The 24,604-nt window shown below is 45.4% G+C and overlaps 1 protein-coding gene across 4 annotated transcripts in view; it reads right to left on the bottom strand.

Moving 5' to 3' along the window:
• The window catches only part of SOAT1 (sterol O-acyltransferase 1), a 63,287-nt gene extending 39,544 nt beyond the window's left edge, over positions 1-23,743 (bottom strand). Inside the window, exons 1-8 of one of the 4 annotated variants that reach the window (XM_032964096.2) lie at positions 23,481-23,743; positions 18,706-18,758; positions 6,204-6,343; positions 5,345-5,404; positions 3,108-3,215; positions 2,517-2,799; positions 1,441-1,516; positions 756-840 (exon numbers count right to left, since the gene is read on the bottom strand). In XM_032964096.2, the coding sequence (XP_032819987.1) occupies positions 756-840; positions 1,441-1,516; positions 2,517-2,799; positions 3,108-3,215; positions 5,345-5,404; positions 6,204-6,343; positions 18,706-18,758; positions 23,481-23,601 (926 nt within the window). In that variant the 5' untranslated portion in view covers positions 23,602-23,743. Of the gene's footprint in view, positions 1-755; positions 841-1,440; positions 1,517-2,516; positions 2,800-3,107; positions 3,216-5,344; positions 5,405-6,203; positions 6,344-18,705; positions 18,762-23,456 lie in introns of all 4 variants that reach the window. The other 3 variants (XM_032964085.2, XM_032964076.2, XM_032964067.2) reach the window with 3 other exon arrangements.
• Between the last annotated feature and the right edge of the window lie 861 nt (positions 23,744-24,604).

The raw sequence follows: 24,604 nt of genomic DNA on the forward strand, positions 1-24,604 counted from the left end.
ATCTCGGTTCCCATCTTTGGATTTCCCACTCGCTTAGGCACAATCTATAGCCCCCACCCTCTTCCCCTCCCCCCCCCCTCTCGGCTCTATTTCTAAGGACTTGTGTCAGCAGCCTGTTTCTCTATCCCACCTGAGGACGATTGCTTGTGTGGCGATCAAAACGTTGTGTAATCCAAAGCACTCGTATATCAAAGCGAATTTCCCCAAAATAAATAATGGAAAATCAAGATTATTCATTCCACAACCCAAAAATATTCATATAAAAATTATTCATACAAAATACCCTTTAATATTTTTATTATTTAAATGTAATATAAAGTAATCAAATGTATTATTTTTTCTACCTACATGACTTTACCGAAAGAACCAAAGAGTATGAGTACTCTCTGTTCTCCTATAATGTGAGTTTTCATAACGGCAATTGGATATAACGTGAGGAATGTATTAGGGAACACATTTTTATAACGTGGATGCGAATTGGGTATAATGCGATTGAGTGAACAAAACTATGTTCGCGTGAGTAGGAACAAGCGGTTGTACGGCTGCCTCGGCATAGCATCACACAAGGCGGGATGCACACCTTACATCTTTATTCAGCCTGCATACGCTTCTCACGTGTTATCGAGGACTGTGATTTACCCTATATTATTAATTATAACGCGATTTTTCCATAATGCGTTGTTCTTCAGAAACGCAACTGCCGCATTATAGAACAGACTGTACTCTAAGGTATGTTTAATGCCTTGGGCACTCACCTTGGGTAACTGTCCCTGTAAATAAGTGTTGGACAGAATAAGAAATAGAGGTAATGGTTGAAATCTGGCAGTTTAGGTGGAGAATCTGAAAAAAACAATATATTCATTGTAAAAAGTTTGCATGTCAATTATATAACATTTAGAAATTTTACTTTCTGCCATGTTATTTCAGGTTCTTATTGCCTGCTGGACTTTTGCCATATATACTTTCTACTACGTTTAATTGCGGCCCTAAATATAGGTTTGGTATGAGTGGCCTTGAGTTCCTGCCCCTTGATTTTTTCTTTGCCTTCTTCAATTATCACCATAAAAACAAAGAATGGTATGTCGTCAAACAGCAAAAAGGTCAGCATTCAAGCACGCACACTAAATGTGCGGATGAGGCATTGCAATAATGCATTGAAGCATTTTAGTCTTGCAGATATAAAAATAGCAAAAATTGTATCACTGATCATCATGGCAATGTCTTCTCGAAAGGGGAAATAACGGTTAACAAACCATATGGATATCAATGTATTGCAATTAAATGGAGAGAAAATTAAGGCATACCTGATCACAGAGCATCTGTTCAACCCAGCTGTTTGATGGGACATGCGTAGTTGATCAGTGTGTAATGATTAATGTGCTTTAAACATATTGTAGAACCAGTTTCAAATTTTGACAATATTTGTTTTAACAAACTTACCTCCTTTGCAATGGCTCTGCATGATTCTTGGCACATTTTCACGCACAAATGAATGAGCTTTCATAACAAGGCGCACCTGTGGGATTACATACAAGTCATCCTGTTCCTGATTTTTAATCAGACATTATACAAATCAAATCAGTTGGTTAGACTACCAATTGAGATAAAAAGCTAAAAGCAACTGACTGTAGTCAATTATATAAATTAAATTAAATTACCGTGTTGATGTGGTAACAAAACCCCTAAAGAAAATCATGGCAACGTCATACATGACACGCTGTAATCAGTGGGTATAGAAACTCGTGCTATAACAATGTATTGACGATTCAAGGATTAGCATTGATTCTTAAGCTTACAATACGGGCATAAAATCACGTGTGTAAAAATGTTTTTTAATTTGTATACGTTCTAAGCAATAATTATAATTTATGATGCGCATTCTATTCTAGGTTCATGTGATGCGTGCAGCTCAAGGCCGTAGCCATGGAGTCAACATTGGGGGGAACCAAATCTTCCAGAGGATTTGGGGGTCCCCCCCCCAGAAAAAAATGTTAATTTGAAAACGAATTTCCTGCCATTTCCTGCCTAAAATATAAAATAATTCACTAACACATAGGATGGACTTTTTTTTTTACAATGTCTAATAGTGGATTGTATTACATTGCTCTGTTTTTTCTTTTTTACCTTTTCTTGTTTCATTGCATGTAACGGCAGAGATTAGGGATTAATAAAGTACAACCATAACCACAATAATATAAACAGAAATCTATTTTATAGCAATATATTGGGGGGGACATTTTGAACATATTTTAATATTGGGGGGGATGTGTGTCCCCCCCCCATTATATATTATAATTACGGCCTTGGTGGAGCTAGATGCAGCTATAGTAACCATAAGCTAAAACTAAGCCAATATTAATCGAAACCCTAAAATCGTGTCAATCCATGAAATCGGTAGAGGTGGAAGGGTTATTATTAAACCTCTCAGAAACAAATAGCCTAAATATTTGGGGATTTTATTAACTGCATATGTCACTGGGGGTTGTTTAAAATAATCCACAAGGCAAAATAAATACCTGCTCAAGAATGAGAATGAAGCGGGAGGCTGGAGGGAGTGAATAATGCACCACGGCATAGACAGGCGTGACACCCAACCCCAGGATTTGAAAGGCGAAGTACAGCAGCCCGTAGTAGGCCGTGTAAAGGCCATGCCAGTGCACGGCTTGGTACCCAGTGCCCCAGCGGCACAGCAGCCAGTAGGGCACCAACAGTGTCCCCAGGAACATGCACAACCAAGCCCAGAGTGCTGTTGGTAGCTGCCCAAAGGCAAATACCAAAAGGTCAAAATCTAGCACCAGCCTAAATGTTGGAAGAAAAATGTCAAAATCATTTGTGTACATTTTCACAGCTTGGTAAACCACTTTTGAATGTGTTTTCAACAGAACTGTGATGTCCTCAATAAAAATGAAACTTCGTAAATGGATACAATTATCTAAGATTGTGTCTGTGTTTATCTTCAAGTAAATGCCATTTAATGACTCCTGCCCATTGCAGTAGATGTACATCAAAGAAACCAGGTAAGCCAGATAAAAAAATTATATTAAGAACACCATGCAAAAGTAAGTTACTGTGTATATGTGAACAAGCATGCTGCTACTGTAACCCACCTTCCTTGATCGATAAAATCCACTGCGACAGTGCTAATGACGAAGAGCATCAACACCGCTATGAACATGTGGTAGATTGTTCTTACGTGGTTGATCTCAAACAGCTCACTGAAAAAAAAGCACGTAATTATAAACCCAATTCTGAATTACATTTTATTGCAAATAATTACGTGATGTTCCATCCTAAATGAAATGTATAAGCTGAAAATTTTGGTAACAAAAATGCAGTGTAAGTGCCTTTGGATCAATGGGCTTGCAATATGTAACGTTTTGATTGTAAAACTACTTAATAAAAAAAGTCATCCATAAAATCCTGGTAATTTAGCATCTGATTACCGCTTCAAAACGTGCTGAGTAAGGGTTATGATTATTGCTGAGGAAGATAGTGAGGTGCGGTAGAATGACCGACAATGGCAACGATGACCTCTTTAATGACCCTGACGGTAACTTATCACTTGAAAAACATGTCTCACAAAGATGAGATAAGCATTGCTTTTTCTACAACAGCGGCCTTCAGTTAAAATCGTCCTAAACACGATTATAACAAAACTAGTGTTTATATTTGTGATATACAGTAAAACCTTGGATTGCGAGCATAATTCGTTCCGGAAACGTGTTTGTAATCCAAAGCACTCGTATATCAAAGCGAATTTCCCCATAATAAATCATGGAAACTCAGATTATTCGTTCCACAACCCAAAAATATTCATATAAAAATTATTAATACTAAATACCTTTTAATATTTTTATTATTTGTATTTAATATAAAGTAAGCAAATTCATAAATTAAATTAATCGTGGCTGGTGTGAGGGAGACGAGAGAGAGGAGAGGAAGGTTATCATGTAGGACGACTTTCACTGTCACTAACGGAATCACTGCTGTTGGCTCACTGGAATCTTTCTTTTTGTCCAACTTTAACAAGGAACCTATCCAATGACACTTGCTTTTGCCTCTTTTTGAGGATTTCGCGGAAATGTGACATTGCATTGTCGTTAAACAGATTCATCGCTCGCACTGCTACAGCCTTATTCGGCTGGTGCTTTTCTAAAGAACAGTCACTACACTTGGACACAAAATAAAAAAAATGCTTTACGCACACAAACGTGGTCACAACACTATAGTAAACAGTATACGCTCACACGGATGTTGACTATACGAGTGAGGCACGCTGACTGAGACCGAGCATGGGAGACGATTACCCACAATCCCGCAGCGAGAGAGAAAGAAGAACCATCGGATCAGTTGTGATCACGTGACGCTCGGCAGACAAAGCGTATACGTACTATTCGTATTGCAAGACCTCGCTCGTTTATAAAGTTAAAATGTATTTTAAAAATTTGCTCGTCTTGCAAAACACTCGCAGACCAAGTTACTCGCAATCCAAGGTTTTACTGTATCACAATTAGTGTTAAGTTAATTCTTAAATATTCTCAAAAATGGTCCCCAACTGCAAATTTCCCTAAGCTTGATTGCACATTATTAATACTTTCTTCACAATTGCATCTCTTGCCACATTTTGTAATCATGAAACTCCCATATTTGGGTATGATAATTGTTTCTGCCAATATCAACAAGGATAGAGAAAAAAAAGGTGACCATTGGCAACTATATTCATTTAAAAAATACATTTGGACCTCATCACTTCAACAAAATTGTTATATTCAATATTTGACATCCTGTTTTTAAGCAGTATTCTAAACTAGGGGTTGTTTGGGCGCCCCTCACAACCATTTACAGCATTTGGCCCGGAAAGTCACGAAAAAAATTGCACACGAACGACGCATTCATGCAAGCACCCCATGCTCCGTTTTGAAGTTGCATTATGTCTTCAATTAGACAATTTTATTTCTTCATTCAAAGCTTATATCATTTTACATCTGGAAGACTTCATTGACAACGACATTTCGTGTGAATTTTCTCTCGTCGTTAAGTAGATGGCCTTGCTGGGGGTTCGGTTCGATGCGGACTTTCACTTGTTTGGGATTGTGGGATCGAGATAAGGCGACATAGAGCTGGCCGTGCGAGAAGACCGCCGTCTGCAGATCGATTCCAACGTAATGGAACATCTGTCCCTGTGCCTCCGTCGTTCATGCAGGGGCGCGTAGGTTTACAGCGCCCCCTGCATGAAAACGATGGAAAGTGCAGCGTTCATCACAGATAAAGTTGTGCGCTTATATAAGAGTATTCAAAGCCTCCAACGTGCTTGACACCAAGCTGACACAAGACGAACACTTACTCAAGAACAGAGGGCCTGGGCAGAAAAAGTTTCCCTTTTTCCGATAACGGCCGGAGGCTCCTGCACAAGACATGAATGGAGATTTATTAAGGATGTCTTTTAAAAAGCCACAGGAAATCACAAACTTGCATGAACACCAAAGTACTGCCAGTATCTGGTCGTCACAGAGGATTATGGTCTGATTTGTTTAAACCAGAATGAATGGGGTTTACTTTGCCACTGCATTCAAACTGTGGCCGTGCATTGTAGGATTATTGTGCTTTTGGATGCTAATTTGCATAATTTGTCAAATGCACATTTCAATATTTAAAAAGTCGCCATGGATACAATCTTATGATTGGTTATTCTTTTCAATACCTGCTATAGTAGCAGACAGGAATGAAATGAAAAACATGGCCAAGCTTGTTCCCTTATTTTAAACAGCAAGGATTAGTGCTCATTTCGTGGCGCAGCTGTGACTCTGTACAATGCACATGCATACGTGGCATTAAATGCCTTTTAAAGTTTAGCCGGACTAGCAAGTTTTGCACACGTGACTGCTACATGTCACGAAAACTATGTGCACGTTCAAATGTGCAGAACAAGGTATTTTTTGGAACCAATGCGCTGCCATCCAATACAGCGAGATATTAATCACCCAAAAAATACATTTTTATTAGCTGCTTTGATCAATTTGACAGGGAAGTAAATACTAAACGAAAGTGTAATTTAAAGTTTACAAATTATTGGTAAAATCGTGTTATTCAGGCACTCTTAATTTTATGTTTCTCGAAATTAAGTTAACCAACTGATTTGTTTTTGAAAAAAAAGGCAACTATAAAACTTGAAGGAACAAAGTAAAAACAATGCTGGCTGTTACCTGACTTTCTCAACATCACCTCCATTTTGCAAAACAGCTGCAGACTTCAAGTCAATGGTAGAGGAGGATTCTTCGATAACACTTTCAATCAGCTCCGAAATCTTGCTCTCAAACTGATGAACAATTTCCTCTTTTAATTTCTGAAAAACATGCACCAAGTACTTTAGCAGCATTCATGTAGACTGAATGTATTTGGATAGCCAATGCGTTCGAGATTTTGGGTTTGCCTAAATCGTAATTGTTTAAATGATGTGTTTAGCCTTGATTTGAAGCTTTCGTGACTGCAGCAATCCATACTCTTTGGTTATTTCGGTAAAGTCACGTAGGTATAACATAAAATAAATCACGACGTTTCAGGCGCAACACAAGCGTCCGTCATCAGGTGGGAAAGCATGGTGTGCTGCTGAGGCAGACTTTTAACAGACTTACTCAGCAGCACACCATGCTTTCCCACCAGATGACGGACGCTTGTGTTGCGCCCGAAACGTCGTGATTTATTTGATTTTATACCTACGTGACTTTACCGAAAGAACCAAAGAGTATGTGTTTAGCATCACACAATAATGATGAATAAGCATTTCCAAAAAATAATGTAACAGGGTGTATACCTTGCTGACTGCAGCTGAAGCAATAACCAATGAGTGGTTTTAAAATCCTTTACAGGAGTACAGAAATATCTGCAATTTAGAATAGCTCGCATTGTCTCATCCGTTTACTTAACACCACACAATTATGTATAGCTATCTATGTATATTAATAAAACAATAATTGTATGAATTCACTGCTCGTTATGCCTTTCTGTTATGGAGACTGTTTGACCATACTTCACAATGCTGGCCAAGTAAATATAATTGTTTTTTTAAGTCCATTAGAAAATGTTGTTTTAATTCAATTCTTACGAGGACCCATGGTGTTAAGCGCAATCTCCAACCCGTATTGCTCTGGCAATCTATGTACTACAAGGGCCCCATTGCTCGCCTATTATATATGTCTATATTTTGAGGCCATGTTATTGACACATGTGTTTAGTTTCTGTTTTGTAATTGTGCTGGTCAGTGTGGGTTAAAGACAGTGAGGGGGCAGGGAATGGCCAGAACCAGTTGAAATGTAACTCGTCACTTGTTAACTGTGGCAATGATCAAACATAGGTGGCTAGGTTTACAATGTAGTGAGTACGCTATCATTTACTCCACTGTACTTTGAACTCACTGAACTCCCACACCCTGTGTACTTTTTTATTATTATTTACCAACGCAGCAAGGCCTACAGCAAGTTAATTGGCAAACAATAAACACTTGAGATCTGTAAGACGAAACTATCCAAGTTGGAACCTCTGGCCACATTTATGAAAACGTTTAACCTGCCAAACAAAATAAACGTGTTTACAATCATATCTAATGCATTAGTATGTTTTATAGCCATGAGGCCAAAACTATGCAAGAATATTTTTTTTCCAATCAGGTTTTTCCATTTGTGGTGGAGCTTTGCGCTCTTTTTTTGCCCCATAAGTTCACCATCATGGGAAAACAAATACAAATTCTGTGACTGGAGAGATGACCAACTGAGGAAAACAAATGTGTGAATTTTCACAAAATGGTGTCCACATAAACTTATTAAACAACTCAAGTTGGACGTGATGTTCTACAGTTTTATTTTATTTCTACCTACGTGACTTTACCGAAAGAACCAAAGAGTATGTGTGTACATACAAGTGCGATACAGTGCTGTACTAAGAAGATTAGAGTTGCATCTTTCCAGTTTTTCTTCAAACTGTTGGTTACAGACTTGTAGATAACTTTTGACCTAATTAACGTGTTTATTTAAGTTTGACCAGTTTATTTCATTCCCTTCATAGATGATTATGAATTACGAAGCTGAGGGCTGTATGAGATATGTAACTTGGTACCCAGGGGCCACGTTTGTACCCTGTAGGCCTGTTTCTCTGCATATCTTTCTGTGCCCCTTTACAGTACTGAGTTTCCAAATCAATGTTTTTGTTCAAGACCAGTGATTTCCTAATGGCCTAGTCATTTAAAATGTTTTTTTAAAGGAATTATAGAAAAGGATTAGAAAAGTCAAGAAAGAAGGCTGCAAAGTTTGGCTTAAGATACATTTTGCGAGAATAATGGGTCACGTCCAGTTGGTTTGCTAAAGTAATAAAAATATTTTAAGGGACAGAATTGTAAAAGAATATCAGAGTATATGAAAAGACACAGTCATGGCCTCAGATACATTGTAAGCTGTGGTTGTGAGCACTGTAGAAGCACCAAGAAGGCATCATTAGCATATTGGGATACTCGGACATAAGAAAACATACATAAGTTATAGACATATCTTTGATTATTCTTGGTTCTTTCGGTAAAGTCACGTAGAAGGGAAACAATAAAATGATGATTGCTTGTGTTGCAGTCAAAACGTCATGATAATTTTATTGTTTTATATTTTTATTATTTTATTGTTTCCCTTCTACATGACTTTACCGAAAGAACCAAGAATATGAATCCCTGCAGTCACGAAAGCTTTAAATCAAAATCTCTTTGATTGTTAAGAAATGTAAGTGGTCTTGAGAAGGAAGTATCATGGCTATTTATTAGGGACTAGCAGGAAGTACCCAGCTTTGCCCGGGGGAAAATATATATCTCAAAACTTGTCTTCTCTTAAAACACAACATATACATACACAAATCCTAAGCTATTATGAAAGCCTGGCATTCCGTTTGTCCATTTGTCCATCAACGAAATTATAAGAGCCTTACAGAAGGCCTGAATCAAAAAGGAATAGAAAGTTGGGGGCAAATAGTTGATTTGAAAGGTTTCCAAAAATTGTCGACCCCCCACCCAATTTTTATTTTGTACGCATATATACCCACACCCTACATATAAGTCAGTTGTATCTAGTGACTCTACAGTAGTATCTACTGACGCTACAGTAATATATGCTGACTCTATAGTAGTATCTACTAACTATAGTATTATCTACCGACTCTATATTAGTTTCTACTGATTTTACAGTAGCATCTACTGACTTTACAGTAGTATCTACCAACTCTACAGTAGCGTAATACGAGGGTTCACCGACGGTCGCCGATCGGTGAGATAGGCTCCACCGCTTCAGCCATCAGCCAATTAGATGGATGCGCCAAGTTCAAGGGCGGAGCTCAAGGGCTCTTGTGGGTAACCATCCAGAAGGTTAGTAAGGGGGCGTGGCTATAGGCGGTGCTTAGTGACGTAGGTGAAGGGATTTAAGGGGAAGCAGGAAGAAGCTCGGGGTCAGTGTGTGGAGTCTAGAGGCGAGACCACGTCTCACGCCTCCGGCACGCCAGCGGCCACGTGGCAAGCCGAAGGCTGTCTCCTTGCGTGCCGTCTGCCAGCGGCGCGCGGGAGCAGGGGGGGAGCGTGAGCGAGCTGTGCGCAGGAACGAGAGTAGAGCGGTGTCGGTGTGAAGAGAACGCGGAGCTGTCCGGCCGACGGGGAATAAATAATAAAGAAGACACGAACTACAGATCGTCGTCGAAGTGCTTTATTACAAGTGGTGTCAGAGTGACTCTTAAAATCGGATGAAGCAGGCGCTGCGACAATGTCCAAGCATCTCAAGAAAAATAACCCACCTGCGCTGTCCTCGGACGACGATGATGACTCGCTCAACTAAGACTTATCGACCCCGGATGCTGCGGACCCGGTCACTTCAACCGCTGCTGCCTCGGCCAAGGCGCCGGGCAAGGACGTCGGAGCGGAGTCGTCTTCGCCTCCGGCCGAGGAAGACGGCTGGTGTCGGGTGATGGAGCAGATCGATTCTCTCCGCGCGGTTCTGCTCAACCTCGTAACGCTGGTCGCCTCGTCCGCGGCACCGGGCAGGCCGCAGGAGCTGCTGCCGAGCGGAGACGAGCAGGTCTCCCTTCGGGGGGTCTCGGAGGGTCCCCTCGAGCGAACATCGGCCGCCATGGCGGTCTCGGAAGGTCCGTCCACCATTACGGCCGCGACGTGGCGTGAAGCCGCCATCTTGGGCGTGGTTGTGGGTGCGCAGTCTGAGCCCACCATTTATGCGGAGCCGCGTGGCGCGCAGCTGACGGAGGCAGCATCACCCGAGGATAAGGGCGCGAGGCGCAGCCATCGCCTTCCCAACATTAAGGAATTCGTCGCGGGCGGTGACTGGAGTGCTTTTACTTGGCGGTTCGAATCCGCTTCCGTTCAGTGCGGTGGACGGAGGAGGAGACATTGGACACCTTGCCTACACTACTTGACGATGTATCGTTGGCGGTGTTCCGTTCTATCCCCTCGGGGAAGAAGTAAACGCTGAAAGATGCGTTCGCCGAGGAACCACCGCCTGACGCTCAGAGGAAGTTCATGCATCGTTGCCGCGGAGACAAAGAGTCTCCCCTTGCCTATCGCGGCGCGCTGTTGGCGCTCGCGATGGCCGCCTACCCCGACTCCACGCCCAACACTTGACCCGCTCATTCTAGCGAGGATCTTGGAGTTATCCAAGGAGATGAGTGTCTCGCTGCCTGTGTGCGGTCACGAGCCGCTGCTGTCCCGGTGGGCCGCCAGGTGCCTCGACGCCAAGGACAACTTGCGCCGTTGGGCGCAGATGGCCGCCTGGACGGGAAACCCTGCCAAGGATGGTGAGCCGATTGGATGGGCGCCGTCTCGCGTTGTCCACGTTCCGGACGACGCGGGAGACGACGACCTGGCTGCGGCCGTGCCTCGCTGGGCACTGTGACGGTGCCTGGTGGTGCGTCGGGACAGAGCCTCGACGCCGCGCGGGGACGGCGATGGGGCCGCCCAGCGGGCTGGGACGACATGCTTCAAGTGTGGCCGGATGGGCCACTTTGCGCGCGACTGTCGGAGTCGTCCCCGTCCTCCACCGCCTTCCGTGACTTCGTCTTCGGCGTCGCCTCCATGGATGGACCGTAACCCCGGCCAAGTAAGTCGGCACGCGTCAAGACACCCAGCATATATCGACACCTCATGCATCTTTCCACGAGCGTAATGTTCCGTCGGGCTGCGACTCGCGCGATACCACCAGGGTTTCGCCGCGTACAATTACTCAATGGAGGAAATTGACACACTGTGTTGTCGCGGCTTCGACGAGGTCCTCCATGGTGCCGGGCACTGTACAAGGGGTGGATGTTCGAATTTTGGTGGACACCGGGGCGTCAGCGACTATTATCTCCGACGTCATCTTCCACCTGTTTCACACGTGCGGCCGGCTTTCGACGCGTGTATTGCTGCTAATGGAGAAAGTATGGGTATCATCGGCCAGGTGGAGGTCCATGTTGCCATTGGTAACGTAGCAGCGTCGGGGATGGTTTAGATTTCACGGTCGTTGGCGGTGCCCTGCCTGTTGGGCACCGACTTTCTTGGTAGGATGCCCGTTAAAATTCTTGTTGATCAGGGCTGCTTGGAATTGCCGGAAGGCAGGAAATTTTTTTTTTGCCGTCCCTGTGGGGTCGCCCTTCGCCGTGCCTTGCCGTGCAGGCGCTTGCAGACGTCACGGTGGAGGTTCCCCCTGGCACACAAATGCTCATCCCATTACGCTATCGGAAACGTTTAGGGGAAGTTGACGTGACGGCAGGGGTTCTGCTGTCCCCGTCTAACACCGTTGCCATGAGCTTTTCTCTTGTTGCTGCTCAGACAATTGCCCGAGTCGGTCAGGCCCCGTTCTTGCAAGTTTTGAACGGGGGCCCGGAAGGCGTTGTGGTCCCGGCCGGTACGGTTTTGGCTCACGCCACTACCGCGTTCACGGGCTATGAGGAGGGCCATCCGCATGGATTTGCCGTGGGAATGGCTACGGAGATGATTCCGACGGTCGGTGGATCGCCGAATTGTGCCGGGAAAATTCGTCATTGACCATTCAGCAGCGGGGCGCACTGCGAGCGCTGCTGTCTGACTACACGGACGATTTTAGCAGGAACGATTTTGATTTGGGACGTGCGTCATTCTTGTCCCACCACATTGACACCAGTGAGGCGAGCCCGATACGAATGAACCCGCACCGCATGAGTCCTGCGGAGAGGGACAATGTGCGCGGCGCGGTGGATGAAATGCTCGCCGCTGACATAATTTTGCCATCTAATAGCCCTTGGGGCGCTCTTGCTGTGCTCGTTAAGAAAAAATATGGCAGCCTCCGGTTTTGTGTTGATTTCCGTAGGCTAAATAAGGTACCCGTGGCAGATGCGTACCCTCTGCCACGGATGGACGATTCCCTCGATGCCTTGTCAAGGGCGAAATTCTTTTCCACCCTCGATCTCTCGTCGGGGTTTTGGCAGCTGCCCCTCGATGATATATCTAAACCGAAAACAGCGTTACGTACGCCTCAAGGCCTGTTTGAGTTTAATTGCCTTCCTATGGGCCTGAACCCCGCTCCCGCCACGTTCCAGCGCTTGATGGAGATAGTTTTGGCCGGGTTGCAATAGGACACGTGTCTTATATACTTGGACGATATTATTGTGTTCAGTTGTACGTTCGAGGAACACCTTCAACGGTTGAAGGTGGTTTCGACAGGATGCGGTCCGCTAACCTTAAATTCAAGCCTAAAAAGTATCATCTTCTGCAACGCTCCGTGCGTTACCTTGGTCACATTGTCAGCTCCGACGGTGTCGCCACGGACCCGGACAAAACCTCTTGCGTCCGTGACTGGGGGGGATGTGCGTCGATTTGTCGGGTTCATGTCCTACTACCGTTGTTTCGCTCCAAATGTTGCTACCATCGCGAAGCCTCTGCAAATCCTGACGGGGAAGAATCAGAGGTTTAAATGGGGATCGGAAGAGGAGTCGGCGTTCCGAACCCTCCGGGATCGATTGGTGACTGCGCCCACACTCGATTATCCGGACTTTTCATTGCCCTTTATCTTGGACACTGACGCCAGTGATACCGGCATCGGTGCTGTTTTGTCCCAGCGTAAAAATGGCGCTGAAAGGGTGGTGGCGTATGGTAGCAGGGTTCTCTCTCCGGCGGAAACTCGCTACTATGTTACGCGCAGGGAGCTATTGGCGATTTCCAATTTGTTCGCCAATATCATCCTTACCTGTACGGCAGGAAATTTATTGTACGCACTGACCATGCGGCCCTGCAATACTCATTAAAGATCGAACAACCGTCAGGCCAGCTGTCACGATGGCTTGAGACGTTACAGGAATTCTATTTTGACATATGCTACCGTAAAGGTGCTCGCCACGGTAATGCGGACGCGCTCTCCAGGTTGCCACGGGGCTTCCCTTGTACATGCGTGTTGGGCACAAATCGATGCACGATTCTTCCTCAGCCCCCTCGGCCTGTCATGTCCGCGGTGGCAGATTCCGCGGACCATGCCGGGCCGGGGCCGGCTGACAGCGCGTTAAACCTGCCGCGATCAGTATGGGTACGCGAGCAATTTTTTAATCACTCGTTAGTTTCGCTGAGAGGTCGGGCTGACGGATCGCGGGTGGCCTCGTCCAAGGACGACTTCCAACAGGCTACCTTCCAAGACGGGTTGTTGATGTGGAGGGATGATCTGTTGGGCCGTTGGCGTCTGGTGGTTCCCGTCGCACTTCGGCACGAACTGATTCGGGCGCTGCACGCCAAAAAATTGCTTCATCTCGGCGTGCAGAAAACCTTGCTCACGATGCAAAGGGATTATTTTTGGCCCGGCATGACAGCCGATGTTGCCAAGGCTATTCAGGCGTGCCCGGAATGCGCTCGGCGGAAACTTCCACGCAAGAAATATATTCCACCCTTAAAATCGATTAAGGTGATGCAAATTAATGAGCTTGTGGTTCTCGATGTCCTCGGGCCATTTCCTCCTTCCGCCAGGGGTAACAAATTCCTGTTGGTGAGGGTGGAATATTTTTCACGTTGGCCGATGGCTTGGCTCCTGCCTTATCAATCGGCAGCGTCCATCACCGATGCATTCCTGTACGGTTATGTGATGGACAAAGGTGCTCCGGAACGGCTGCTCACGGACCAGGGCCGAAATTTCTCATCCAAATTGCTGCGGGATGTGCGTGACGCCTTGGGCACCAAAAAGATATGCACTTCACCTTACCATCCGCAGACGGATGGGATGGTGGAACGACTGAACCGTACCTTGTCGTCCATGCTTTGTCACACGGTGAGCGAAAAGCAGGCCGATTGGGACCTTTACATTCCCAGCGTACTGTCTGCCTACCGTATGGCCCCGCATGCTTCTACGGGTTACTCACTGGTGAGACACTGTTTAACCAATACATACTTCACTTGGAATGGAACTTTCTACAAACAAACTGAGGGCACCCCAATGGGCTCCCCCCTTTCTCCAGTTATAGCTAACATTTTCATGGAGAAATTTGAGCCTGACGCCATCCAGACTGCCACTCTGCGCCCAACCTTATGGAAGAGGTACGTGGATGACACTTTTGTCATCTGGCCACATGGCCGGCCTGCTCTAGACCAATTCTTCGACCACATCAATTCCATACACCCAGCCATCAGATTTACCATGGAAGTCGAAATAGATGGCAAGATACCTTTTTTGGATGTCCTAATTAAAAAGAGACCTGATGGTTCAATGAGCCACTCTGTCTACAGGAAAGCTACCCATACGGATGCTTATCTGAAACCGGATTCCCACCACCATCCATCACAGAAGAATTCTCTCATCACGACTCTGTATCATAGAGCCCAATGCATATCCGACCAGGAACACATAAGCAGTGAACTCAAGCACGTACACCAAGCTCTTAGGGCTAATGGTTACTCCGACTATACAATCCGCAAAGCTATCACTCAAACCATGAAGAAGAACCCTCTTGAGGAGCCTTTCAAAACCATCACTTTACCCTACATTGCTGGGATCACAAAAAAGATCTCCAAAATCTTGAATAAACACAAGATCCAGGTCCGTTTCAACACATTACATAAAATCCGTGATCTGGTTCCGTCTGTAAAAGATGTGATTCCGGACATACAATACCCTGGTGTCTACAAACTAAGTTGCCTCTGTGGTAGTAGTTACATTGGAGAAACCAAACGCCATGTCTCGGACCGCATTCGTGAACATAAAGCAGACCTTAAACACGGTAGGACCAACACCTCGGCCGTAGCAGATCATTGTTCTAATTCAGTAGGCTCACATGCCATTGACTTTTCCAAGACGGAGGTTCTTTGTAAGCCATCTGGCTTCCATGAGAGATTCGTTCATGAGGCTATCCACATATACAAGCACAGAGACAATTTCAACCAAGAAGATGGATTCTATCTTAGCAATCATTGGAAAGATTTGATAAATCATTTCAGTTCTTGATTGATTGTTCACGCTTACAGTGGCTTTCAGACAGCATACATTATAAAAAATTTCGTCTCCCCCCTCCTCTTTAAAAAAAAATAGATGGACTAGTCCTGGGCAAACTGCCAATCGCTGCGCGTGACGCCAACGTTTTTTTTAAATAAATAAATAAATGTGCCGTTGTTTTTTTTTTATAAATTTATGCAAACCGACACACCTGATGATGACCGTTTGAGTTATGGTCGAAACGTCGTGAGAATTTTTTATTGTTTTATATATATTTTGTTATTTTGTTGTTTCTCTTCAACGTGACTTTACCGAAAAAACTAAGAATAGGGTTACTCACCGTTCTTCCTCGTGTACGGTCGGGAGAACGTGCCGCCGACTGGCGTGCAACTTGGAGCGCCCGCTAAGGAGCCCGCGCTGACCCTACCGGAACATGTCCGCGAATCGGTTCGCCGTGTCACAGAAGCACGCGAAGCAGCTAGGATTGCTACGGCCAAGACCCAGGCCCGGAACGAGCGATGCGCTCATCGGTCGCGACGCGACATGCCATGGGTTGTGGGCGACCGGGCCTGGCTCCATTGTCCCCAGGTGCTGGTGGGTACTTATCCCAAACTGCACAGGCCATGGCAAGGGTTGTTGAATTGATAGAAATACGCAATCCTCAATGTGTACGTATCCGGGCGGGGTTGCGCCGTTGGTATGTCCACACGTCTCGGTTGAAACCCTTCTTTGCTCCGCGTGTTCATCCTTCATCCCCATTGCCTACCCTGCCGGGGTCTGACGCGTCCGATGTGCCACCTCTGTTGCCGGTTGATCCCCAAAAGGGGCCTGTTTTGCCTCCCACAGACTCACAGGCCCTGAACGCCCCGGCTGCTGCCGACAACCCCGCTTCGGCCGAACCTTCCACCCTTCCGCCTCCTGTTACGCTGAAACCGGCGGGGCCTCGTGCTGCTGCTGGGGATGGACCGGCGTCGCGTACACGTTCCCTTTCGTTGATAATTGTTCTCACTTATTTTGCATCTTCTTGTTGTTGCTGTGCTGTGTTATTATTATTCTTACTTGCCTTGAGTAGCGCGTTCGTTATGCGCCTTATTATTGTTGTTGTGTTGTTCCTCATTCTCAGTGGCTCTCGTATTGTGCGTTGCTTCATTCCTAGCCGGGACGGCTCGTCTTTTATACCGGGGGGGTGATGTAATACGAGGGTTCACCGACGGTCGCCGATCGGTGAGATAGGCTCCGCCGCTTCAGCCATCAGCCAATTAGATGGATGCGCCAAGTTCACGGGCGGAGCTCAAGGGCTCTTGTAGGTAACCATCCAGAAGAGAGAGACGCACAACAGAAACCCAGAGAGGCATGTGTGTCTATGTTGTGTCTCTCTCTTGTGTGTCTTGTTGTCTCCCTCTGCTTGTGTGTCTGTCTGTGTGTCTCCGTGTCTGTGTTTTGTCTCTCTCTCAAATTTAGTTCTCCCTGATGATGGTTGCTTGTGTTGCAATCGAAACGTCGTACTCTATTATTGAATTTCTTTTCTTCCTACGTGACTTTACCGAAAGAACATTAAGAGTAGTATCTACCCACTCTACAATAGTATCTACTGACATTACAGTGGCATCCAGTGACTCTACAGTAGCATCTACCGATTCTACAGTAGTAACTGACTCGACAGTAATAACTGACTCTCCAGTAGTATTCACTGGCTCTATAGTAGTAATTGCAAGCATTGGGGTGGGGGAGAAGAGGACATCACACTGTTCAGGATTTACCTCAGTGTGTGGTTGTGCAGCAGTAACTGTGCTTGATTTTTTCTTTTTGGGATTTTTTACGCCAAGGAGAACGTCCCTCCCCTCACCGCTCAGCAAGCTCGTTTGCTTTGCTAGGGGCAACCGTCGATGTTCCCACGCATGCGCAGATGCGTGCACGCACGCTCAGTGTGTTGTATTTGTGTACTTTGTTGAAACGTAAACCCAACAGTTTGTCAGTTAAAAGCGTTATAAAGATAGGCGTGCGCAGACAGACAGACAAAAAATGACGTTTATAGGTAATATGGTGTCCAATGGTCGAGACTGATGATGGAATCGTAGGCAAAGGAAGAATACGTTCAAGAGCATGACCACCATGGTGATGGAATATCTCCATATCGCTTTCCAAGTCTGCATCTGTCTCTCTTTCTCTGTGCCACTTTCAATATTTCTGTTGTCACTCTGCAAGCTGCATGTCATTAATTATTTCTCATGGTCTCATGTTGTCATCTCCCTGTGACTCTGTCTGGGGTCCTACATGATATTGAGACCACACTGTACCCAGGGCCTGCAAAAAAAACTTCCTCAGCTGCAGGGGCTGTAACTACACACCCGTGCCCTTGTCAACAACAAATCAATGAAAGCAATGTTTGTGGTCCAACAAAGCAATGTTACTAGTACATTGTTGTTGATTGATGTATTGATTTCTGCAAGGTGATGGGGAATAATGGTTGAGTGTTCAAGCTAGTGTAACACTATATAGCAAACGTGAAATAATTGATTAACCTGGTTCTTTTTCCCACAATATGCACATCGAATCGTGCAAGTAAGAATTAATCAATTGTTTTATATGTTGTATTTGGTTCCAAATACACCATGACATTCATTTTATTTTTAATCGATTCTTGAACAGAATCACAACCTCGAAATATAATTATTCCCTAATTATGACATGCCTGTTATGCAGTTTTATCTTTGTCTGTCACACTGATCTTTTTATGTCATTCCATATTGTCCTAGAATATCTATTGTTATACTGTATATCGAGAAGCAAAATACCAAAAACCTATATGAAACCATTTTGGGTTGTGTTGAGAAGACTGCTCAAGTAGGTTTGAGTTGCTGTAAAAACGGTCACGTTAAGTCACATTTTAAATACAAACTCTCTTTCACAGCAACTTGCCTAATGATAGGCACTATCATTATGGCAAATCCACAGCAACTTAAAAAAACATTTGTAGCCTCACTGAACTTTTACATTTTAACAATTAGATATGCTTGTCCTGGAATGTTATGGTTGATAGTGTTTGGGTACTATATCTTATCACGAGTACATACATGCATTACGGAATTTGTTAAAGGATATACAAAAAGCAACAAAGCGCTGATGAACAATGTGTTTTGAAGTTTGAGCATAATGTATCAAACTCACTCCATCACTCTACCACAACTGTGTTTTCATCATTCTGTACTTGGATCCAAGGGAGAAAGTGTATAAAAAGTTTCAATAACTTTTACTTTACCTCTAATTTTGTTGGCAATGGTTTGTAAAGCTTAGAAGAAACGTGATTCTTCTCTGCTGCAACAGAACAAGAAATACTCGGATGTCAGACAATTTCTACAATGTATAATATAAACATAATTCTACAATGATTTATTCACAGGGTATATACAAACATGCAGTGGGTATTCATTGCTTTTATAAGGTCAACACCCCTAAAAACGTGGCAGTATTTTTGCATTAAACACACCACACCCTTGGCTTTTAAAGTCAAATCAAAGTGGTTCCCTTCTCAAACGAGTCATAAGGCAACAGCTTCCATGTAAACGCTAGGTCGTCTGTCGAAAAAGTCCAGTTGCATTTCCCACAAAGTGGTATCCTTTTATCGACCCTGGCCATAGGCTTTACAGAGGCAGAGGCTGACCGTAATTTGAACTGGCAGCCTTTTGGCGACTGCTCTATCCACAGGTTACCATCTAGCCACGTGTGTTCATTCTGAGGCCTTCTATATATCTTTGCAATATGTAAAGCCCTTTTGTCAATTCACTACTGAATGAGGGACTCCAAACATCATTCGTGTTGTGGAGGCTGTTTCACTATACTGTTCTTCAAACATACGAGCAGGCAAAAAAAGCAGGAAGTGTACATGTGGGAACACAAGTACTGCACAGTACAATGGATTTTGCTAGTTATATACGTTGTACATAGCAGTATATTTCGAACACATCACCAATATGTGTGCTAAACAAAAAATCAGAATACATGGTGAGAGTATCCGTACTATACAAAAACTCACATCATTACACTTAAGGATATTTTAATCTTTACAAGGTATTGTTTTTACGTTTATGGGCATGAACATCTCATCAGTCACACTTGTCAAATCGTCAAGCATGTGTAATGCTTATCGTCGTCATAAACGGGTTATACAAGAGTTGGAGAAAACAACTATTATTTTATGGCATCAGTGTGGAAAAACACCCATATGTTTAAGTGTAGCAAAACAAATTGCCACACTGCTTATGCAAACTAAAAAAAAATCACAAAGTACAGGATGACCTTTTTTATATTCAGTACATCACTGAGATAGCAAGGACCTCAGTTTATGGACCACGGAATGCTGTAAGCAAATCAGACTGGCGATGTATGCCAGTGCATTGGGTGAGTGTTAAAAGATATACAAGTACTGTCAAGTAATGAGATTGCAGGATCGTGAAAAGATGTTGACCTCTTGGACGTCTGAATCCAGCTGCGGATTATGGCTGCTGATGCTAATTGAGATTGGTGGGAGACGTGTAGAGGTTTTGAATTAAAATGTTTTTCTCTCTCATTTCTCCCTATCAGTTTAGTGGGATATTCTGAGTCACTGTATCGCTACCATTTGAGAATGCAGACATGTACAGTTTCTATGTTAATGACTGTTTACAGATGATACGGAAGTGCACGTTGCACTTTTAAATATTTGAGTTAAAATGGCCTTGGTCAAAACAGCTCGTTACCTCGTAAAGGACACGGGGTGCCTAACACTTGCAGAAATGGCTGGGAGAGAGAAACATGGGGGAGGGTGGGTTTAAATGACCTTCCACTTACAAATCAACAACATTAGAGGATGCAACCCAAGTGTGATAATACTGTTTTTTTCTGTACAGTTTAGAACGGTCATCACACAGCTACAACTTCACAGTTATTTAAAATTCTTTATTTACGAGATAAATCATGAGATTTATTTTTTATCAAAACGGCACCACATTGCAAACGTTTATACCACCCAAGTAACTGGGTGGTAATAAAATAGGAATTGTATTTGTATAGTATTTTTTATCAATCTACAGTTGGATAAAGGCCTCCCCCACGCCTTTGGAACATGAGGTTGTTTAACCATACTTCACGCTGGTCTGTGTGCAAGATGGTGAATATGAAGATGCATCACACGCTCTGTGATGATCATTAGCCATGACCTGGAATCAAACTCGGGTGGCTTGGATTAAATGCGCAGCTTGTGACTTGATTATGGCTGATGATGAGATCGGTGGGAAACATGTATAGGCTTTGAATTAAACTGTTGCTGCTCCACCCAAAACATAAATTATGACAACAATTGATGTTTCAGAACTTATTACACCAACGCCTTAGTTTTTAGACTAATTTGAGGGCAGCCTACAAAATGCATGCCCATACAGGGTGTACGAAAAACAATACACAATAAACGTTATTTTTAAAGGTGCTTTGCTAAAATATGCTTTTGTATTCTGAGCTCATTATTTAGCGACAATATATTTAAGGTAGTGGCTTAGTGCGCATTCCATGCTCCGTGCAGTCCCGGAGAATAAGACGCACTCTTCCCCCTGTATTTTAAAGCAAAAGGGATGACAATAGGTTTTTTCCCCTTTTTTCTGGCAACAAAACAGGTGTTAAGATGTTAAAACAACAAACTGAAATCTTTTACAAGGAATCATGTCTGCATTAACCACAATGCTTGTGGTCAGAATGCAAACAAAAAACACTCTGATAATATATGCATTGTCCTTGAAACTGAGTGGTCCACACCAGAAGGCCTTTTGGCGTCCTCTGGTCTAACGCCGTTTGAAACGAGGCTGAAAAGAAAGCTGTCTCTGGTGTGGACCAATCAGTTTCAAGGACAATGCATATATTATCAAGAGTATGTTTTTTTTGCATTCTGACCACAAGCATTGTGGTTAATGCAGACATGATTCCTTGTAAAAGGTTTCAGTTTGGTGTTTTAACATCTTAACACCTGTTTTATTGCCAGAAAAAAGTGGAAAACCTATTATATTTTGGTACTGGCAAAGGAGGTCCCATAATGTAAAATGGATGAATCTTATAATGCAGTACGTGTGCGACCAGGGCGTCATATAATCCAGAGATAAAAGAACAGTACTTCTCGAACAGCTTCAACATTTTTAAGTGGCGAGAAGTTTACAAGCCAATGATGATACTTGAACAGTATAACTGGACTGATCTGCAGCATGAGCTTTAGTAGTCAGTATTTTAGGATCACGTGAAACTTAACTTGCAGATCAATATATAGTTACACTAACTGTATTATTGGTTCTTTTGGTAAAGTCACGTAGAAGGGAAATAATCTTCATATATATAAAAGGCCAAGTTGTGAATGTGTATGTTCTTCAACAAACTGGAAATTTGCCATGTGGGTACTTTCCAGACTGCACACCATGCAAAAATGATAAAAAATACACTTTTTGCATTTTTTTTTGCACGGCAAGTGAGCTGTGACGTCAAATATGTCATGTGACCCGCGCATGTGCAAGCGTAACGCATTGTAGTGTAGTGGTTAGCGTGCCGCGCTACGAACCCGGCGACCTGAGTTCGATTCCCGCTCACGGCCACCACCGGTGACGCTTATTTGAACCGGTCCTGGGCCTCCCCTAGGTCGACTCGGCCTCAAACGAGTAACTGGTGTAGTTTGTGAACATCGCCACTGGGGAGACAAAGGCGGCCGGGCGTGCTGAATCCAAGTCCCGGGCGAAGCCGGGTAGTAAAGCTAGTAAAATAATAAAAATAAAACAATAAAATTATCACGACGTTTCGATTGCAACACAAGCAATCATCATCAGGTGTGAAAACCACAGCAATAATTTTTGGAATGAAACGTCGTGAGAATTTTATTGTTTTATTTTCATTATTTTATTAGTTCCCTTCTACGTGACTTTACCGAAAGAACCAAGAATATGAATCCCTGCAGTCACGAAAGCTTTACATCGAAATTTTACACTAACTGTTTACATAGTTCATGACGAATTTATTTCAACATTTACAAATCAGATCAAGTTCCATTGAAAACTGTGCTTTATAGTCATTTATACATATGGTAACAAGAATGAGAACTTCACTTCAGTTTTAAGGAGGAAAATGAGTTGTCCCGTGATTCATTAACGTAACCCAATGCCCTCTCCCTCCTGACTCAGCCAGCCCCTCGTGACTAATTATTTTGTGACTCTCTCCTTTGTCTCGTATGCCCTCCCACCTCCTCCTATTCTATTATTACTATTCCCTTTCTCCGACCTGAGTCTCGCAATACTGTCCACAATGTTCCTCGAGTCTCATCTTTCCTCCTCCTCCTCTATTCATCTATTGAGCGCTTATCTCCCCTCTCCAACTCCCATCTCTCTCACATTCCTCCCAGCTTATCATATCCACAGCACCCTCCCCAGCATAACCAGTTCGACCCAGTCTGTCCTTTAATTAACTCCCCTCTGCCGACTTCCTCCACTAACCCTCCCCCTACAATCCACATTTGTAGTCTCCCCTTATTGTCCACCCGCTATTTCTCAGTGCCCACCGGACACCACCCCCACTCTCCCACGGCACCCCACTGTTTATTTCATACTCCCAGTCCCCACACCCCCCTTTACCGTTTACACATCCCCACAATTTATCTCATACCCACAGTCCCCGCACTTTTTCTCCTAGTCCCCACGGGCCCCCCGCAGTTTACCTCATACCCACAGCCCCCCTGACTTTTTCTCCCATTGTCCCAGTCCTCACGGGCCCCCCGCAGTTTACCTCATACCCGCAGTCCCCCTAACTTATCCCATTCTCCCAGTCCTCACGGGCCCCCCGCAGTTTACCTCATACCCACAGCCCCCCATAACTTATCCCATTCTTCCAGTCCTCACGGGCCCCCCGCAGTTTACCCCATACCCCACTGTCGCGAAGTACTTCTCCCGTACTCCCATCCCCAAGGCCCCTGCTTACACCGTACCCACAAATTCCCCTAGGGGTCCCACCGACCTGAATGTTTACCCCACTCCGTACCACTCGACTTGGCCCCGGCCTTCGTCTCCTCGGACGCCGCCGCCGCCGCCAACGTCGCCGCGGTCGCCGCTTGAGAGCGGCTGCTGCCTCTTCGCCGAGCGGCCTTTCCGCCAGACGCCATCGCCGCCGTTCCCCCTCCGCACACCACAACACACGAACAATGACACCCCGACTGGCTGTCGAGTGGGCCCTGAGAGTTGCCGGTTGCCCACCGCGTCCCGGTCGCCCCTCGATACCGTCGCGATCGTCCGGGTCGCCGCCGGAGCCTAAAACAATTCCGCTGCTGCTGCGGCAACACGTGGAGGCTCGACGCGCCGCCTCCACACCCCCCACCCCAACTTTCACGTCGGACGATTCCGCGACACGACAAAGCCAGCGGCCATTTGACTACAGGGTAACTGCGACGCCCGTTCAATTCGACGGGTGACTACGTCGGCGAATTGATGTGACGTGGGGATGAGTGCGCGTGTTGTCGTTTATGGCCCCTTGGTAAGATGGCGACTACATCCGGACACCCCTCCTTCGGCCCCCCCCGGACACCCCCCCCCCCGAAACCCCCCTCCAACCACCCCCCCGCGGACACCCCTCCCCCACCCTGGACAACCCCCTCTCCAATCACCCCCCCCCGGACACCTCCCCCCCTCCAAACGTCTCCCCCCCCCGGACACCTCCGCCCCCTCCAACCACCCCCCCGACACCCCCCCCTCCAATCACCCCCCCCCACGGACACCCCCCCCTTCCAACCACCCCCCGGATACCCCCCCTCCAACCACCCCTTCCGGACCCCTCCCCCTCCAACCATCCCCCCGGACACACCCCCTCCAACCACCCCCTCCCTCCCGGACACCCCCCCCTCCAACCAACCCCCCCCGGACACTCCCCCTCCAATCACCCCCCCCCCCCACGGACACCCCCCCCCTTCAAACCACCCCCCGGACACCCCCCCTCCAATCACCCCCCCCCCCCACGGACACCCCCCCCTTCCAACCACCCCCCGGACACCCCCCCCCCGAACAATCTCCTCTCCAACCACCCTCCCCGGACACCCCCCCCCTCCAACCACCCCCCCCCGGACACTCCCCCTCCAATCACCCCCCCCCCCCACGGACACCCCCCCCCCTTCA

This window comes from Petromyzon marinus, chromosome 2 (assembly GCF_048934315.1).
Source record: "Petromyzon marinus isolate PM22_M1 ecotype Great Lakes invasive population chromosome 2, UKy_Petmar_22M1.pri1.0, whole genome shotgun sequence".
Taxonomy (NCBI): Eukaryota; Metazoa; Chordata; class Hyperoartia; order Petromyzontiformes; family Petromyzontidae; genus Petromyzon; species Petromyzon marinus.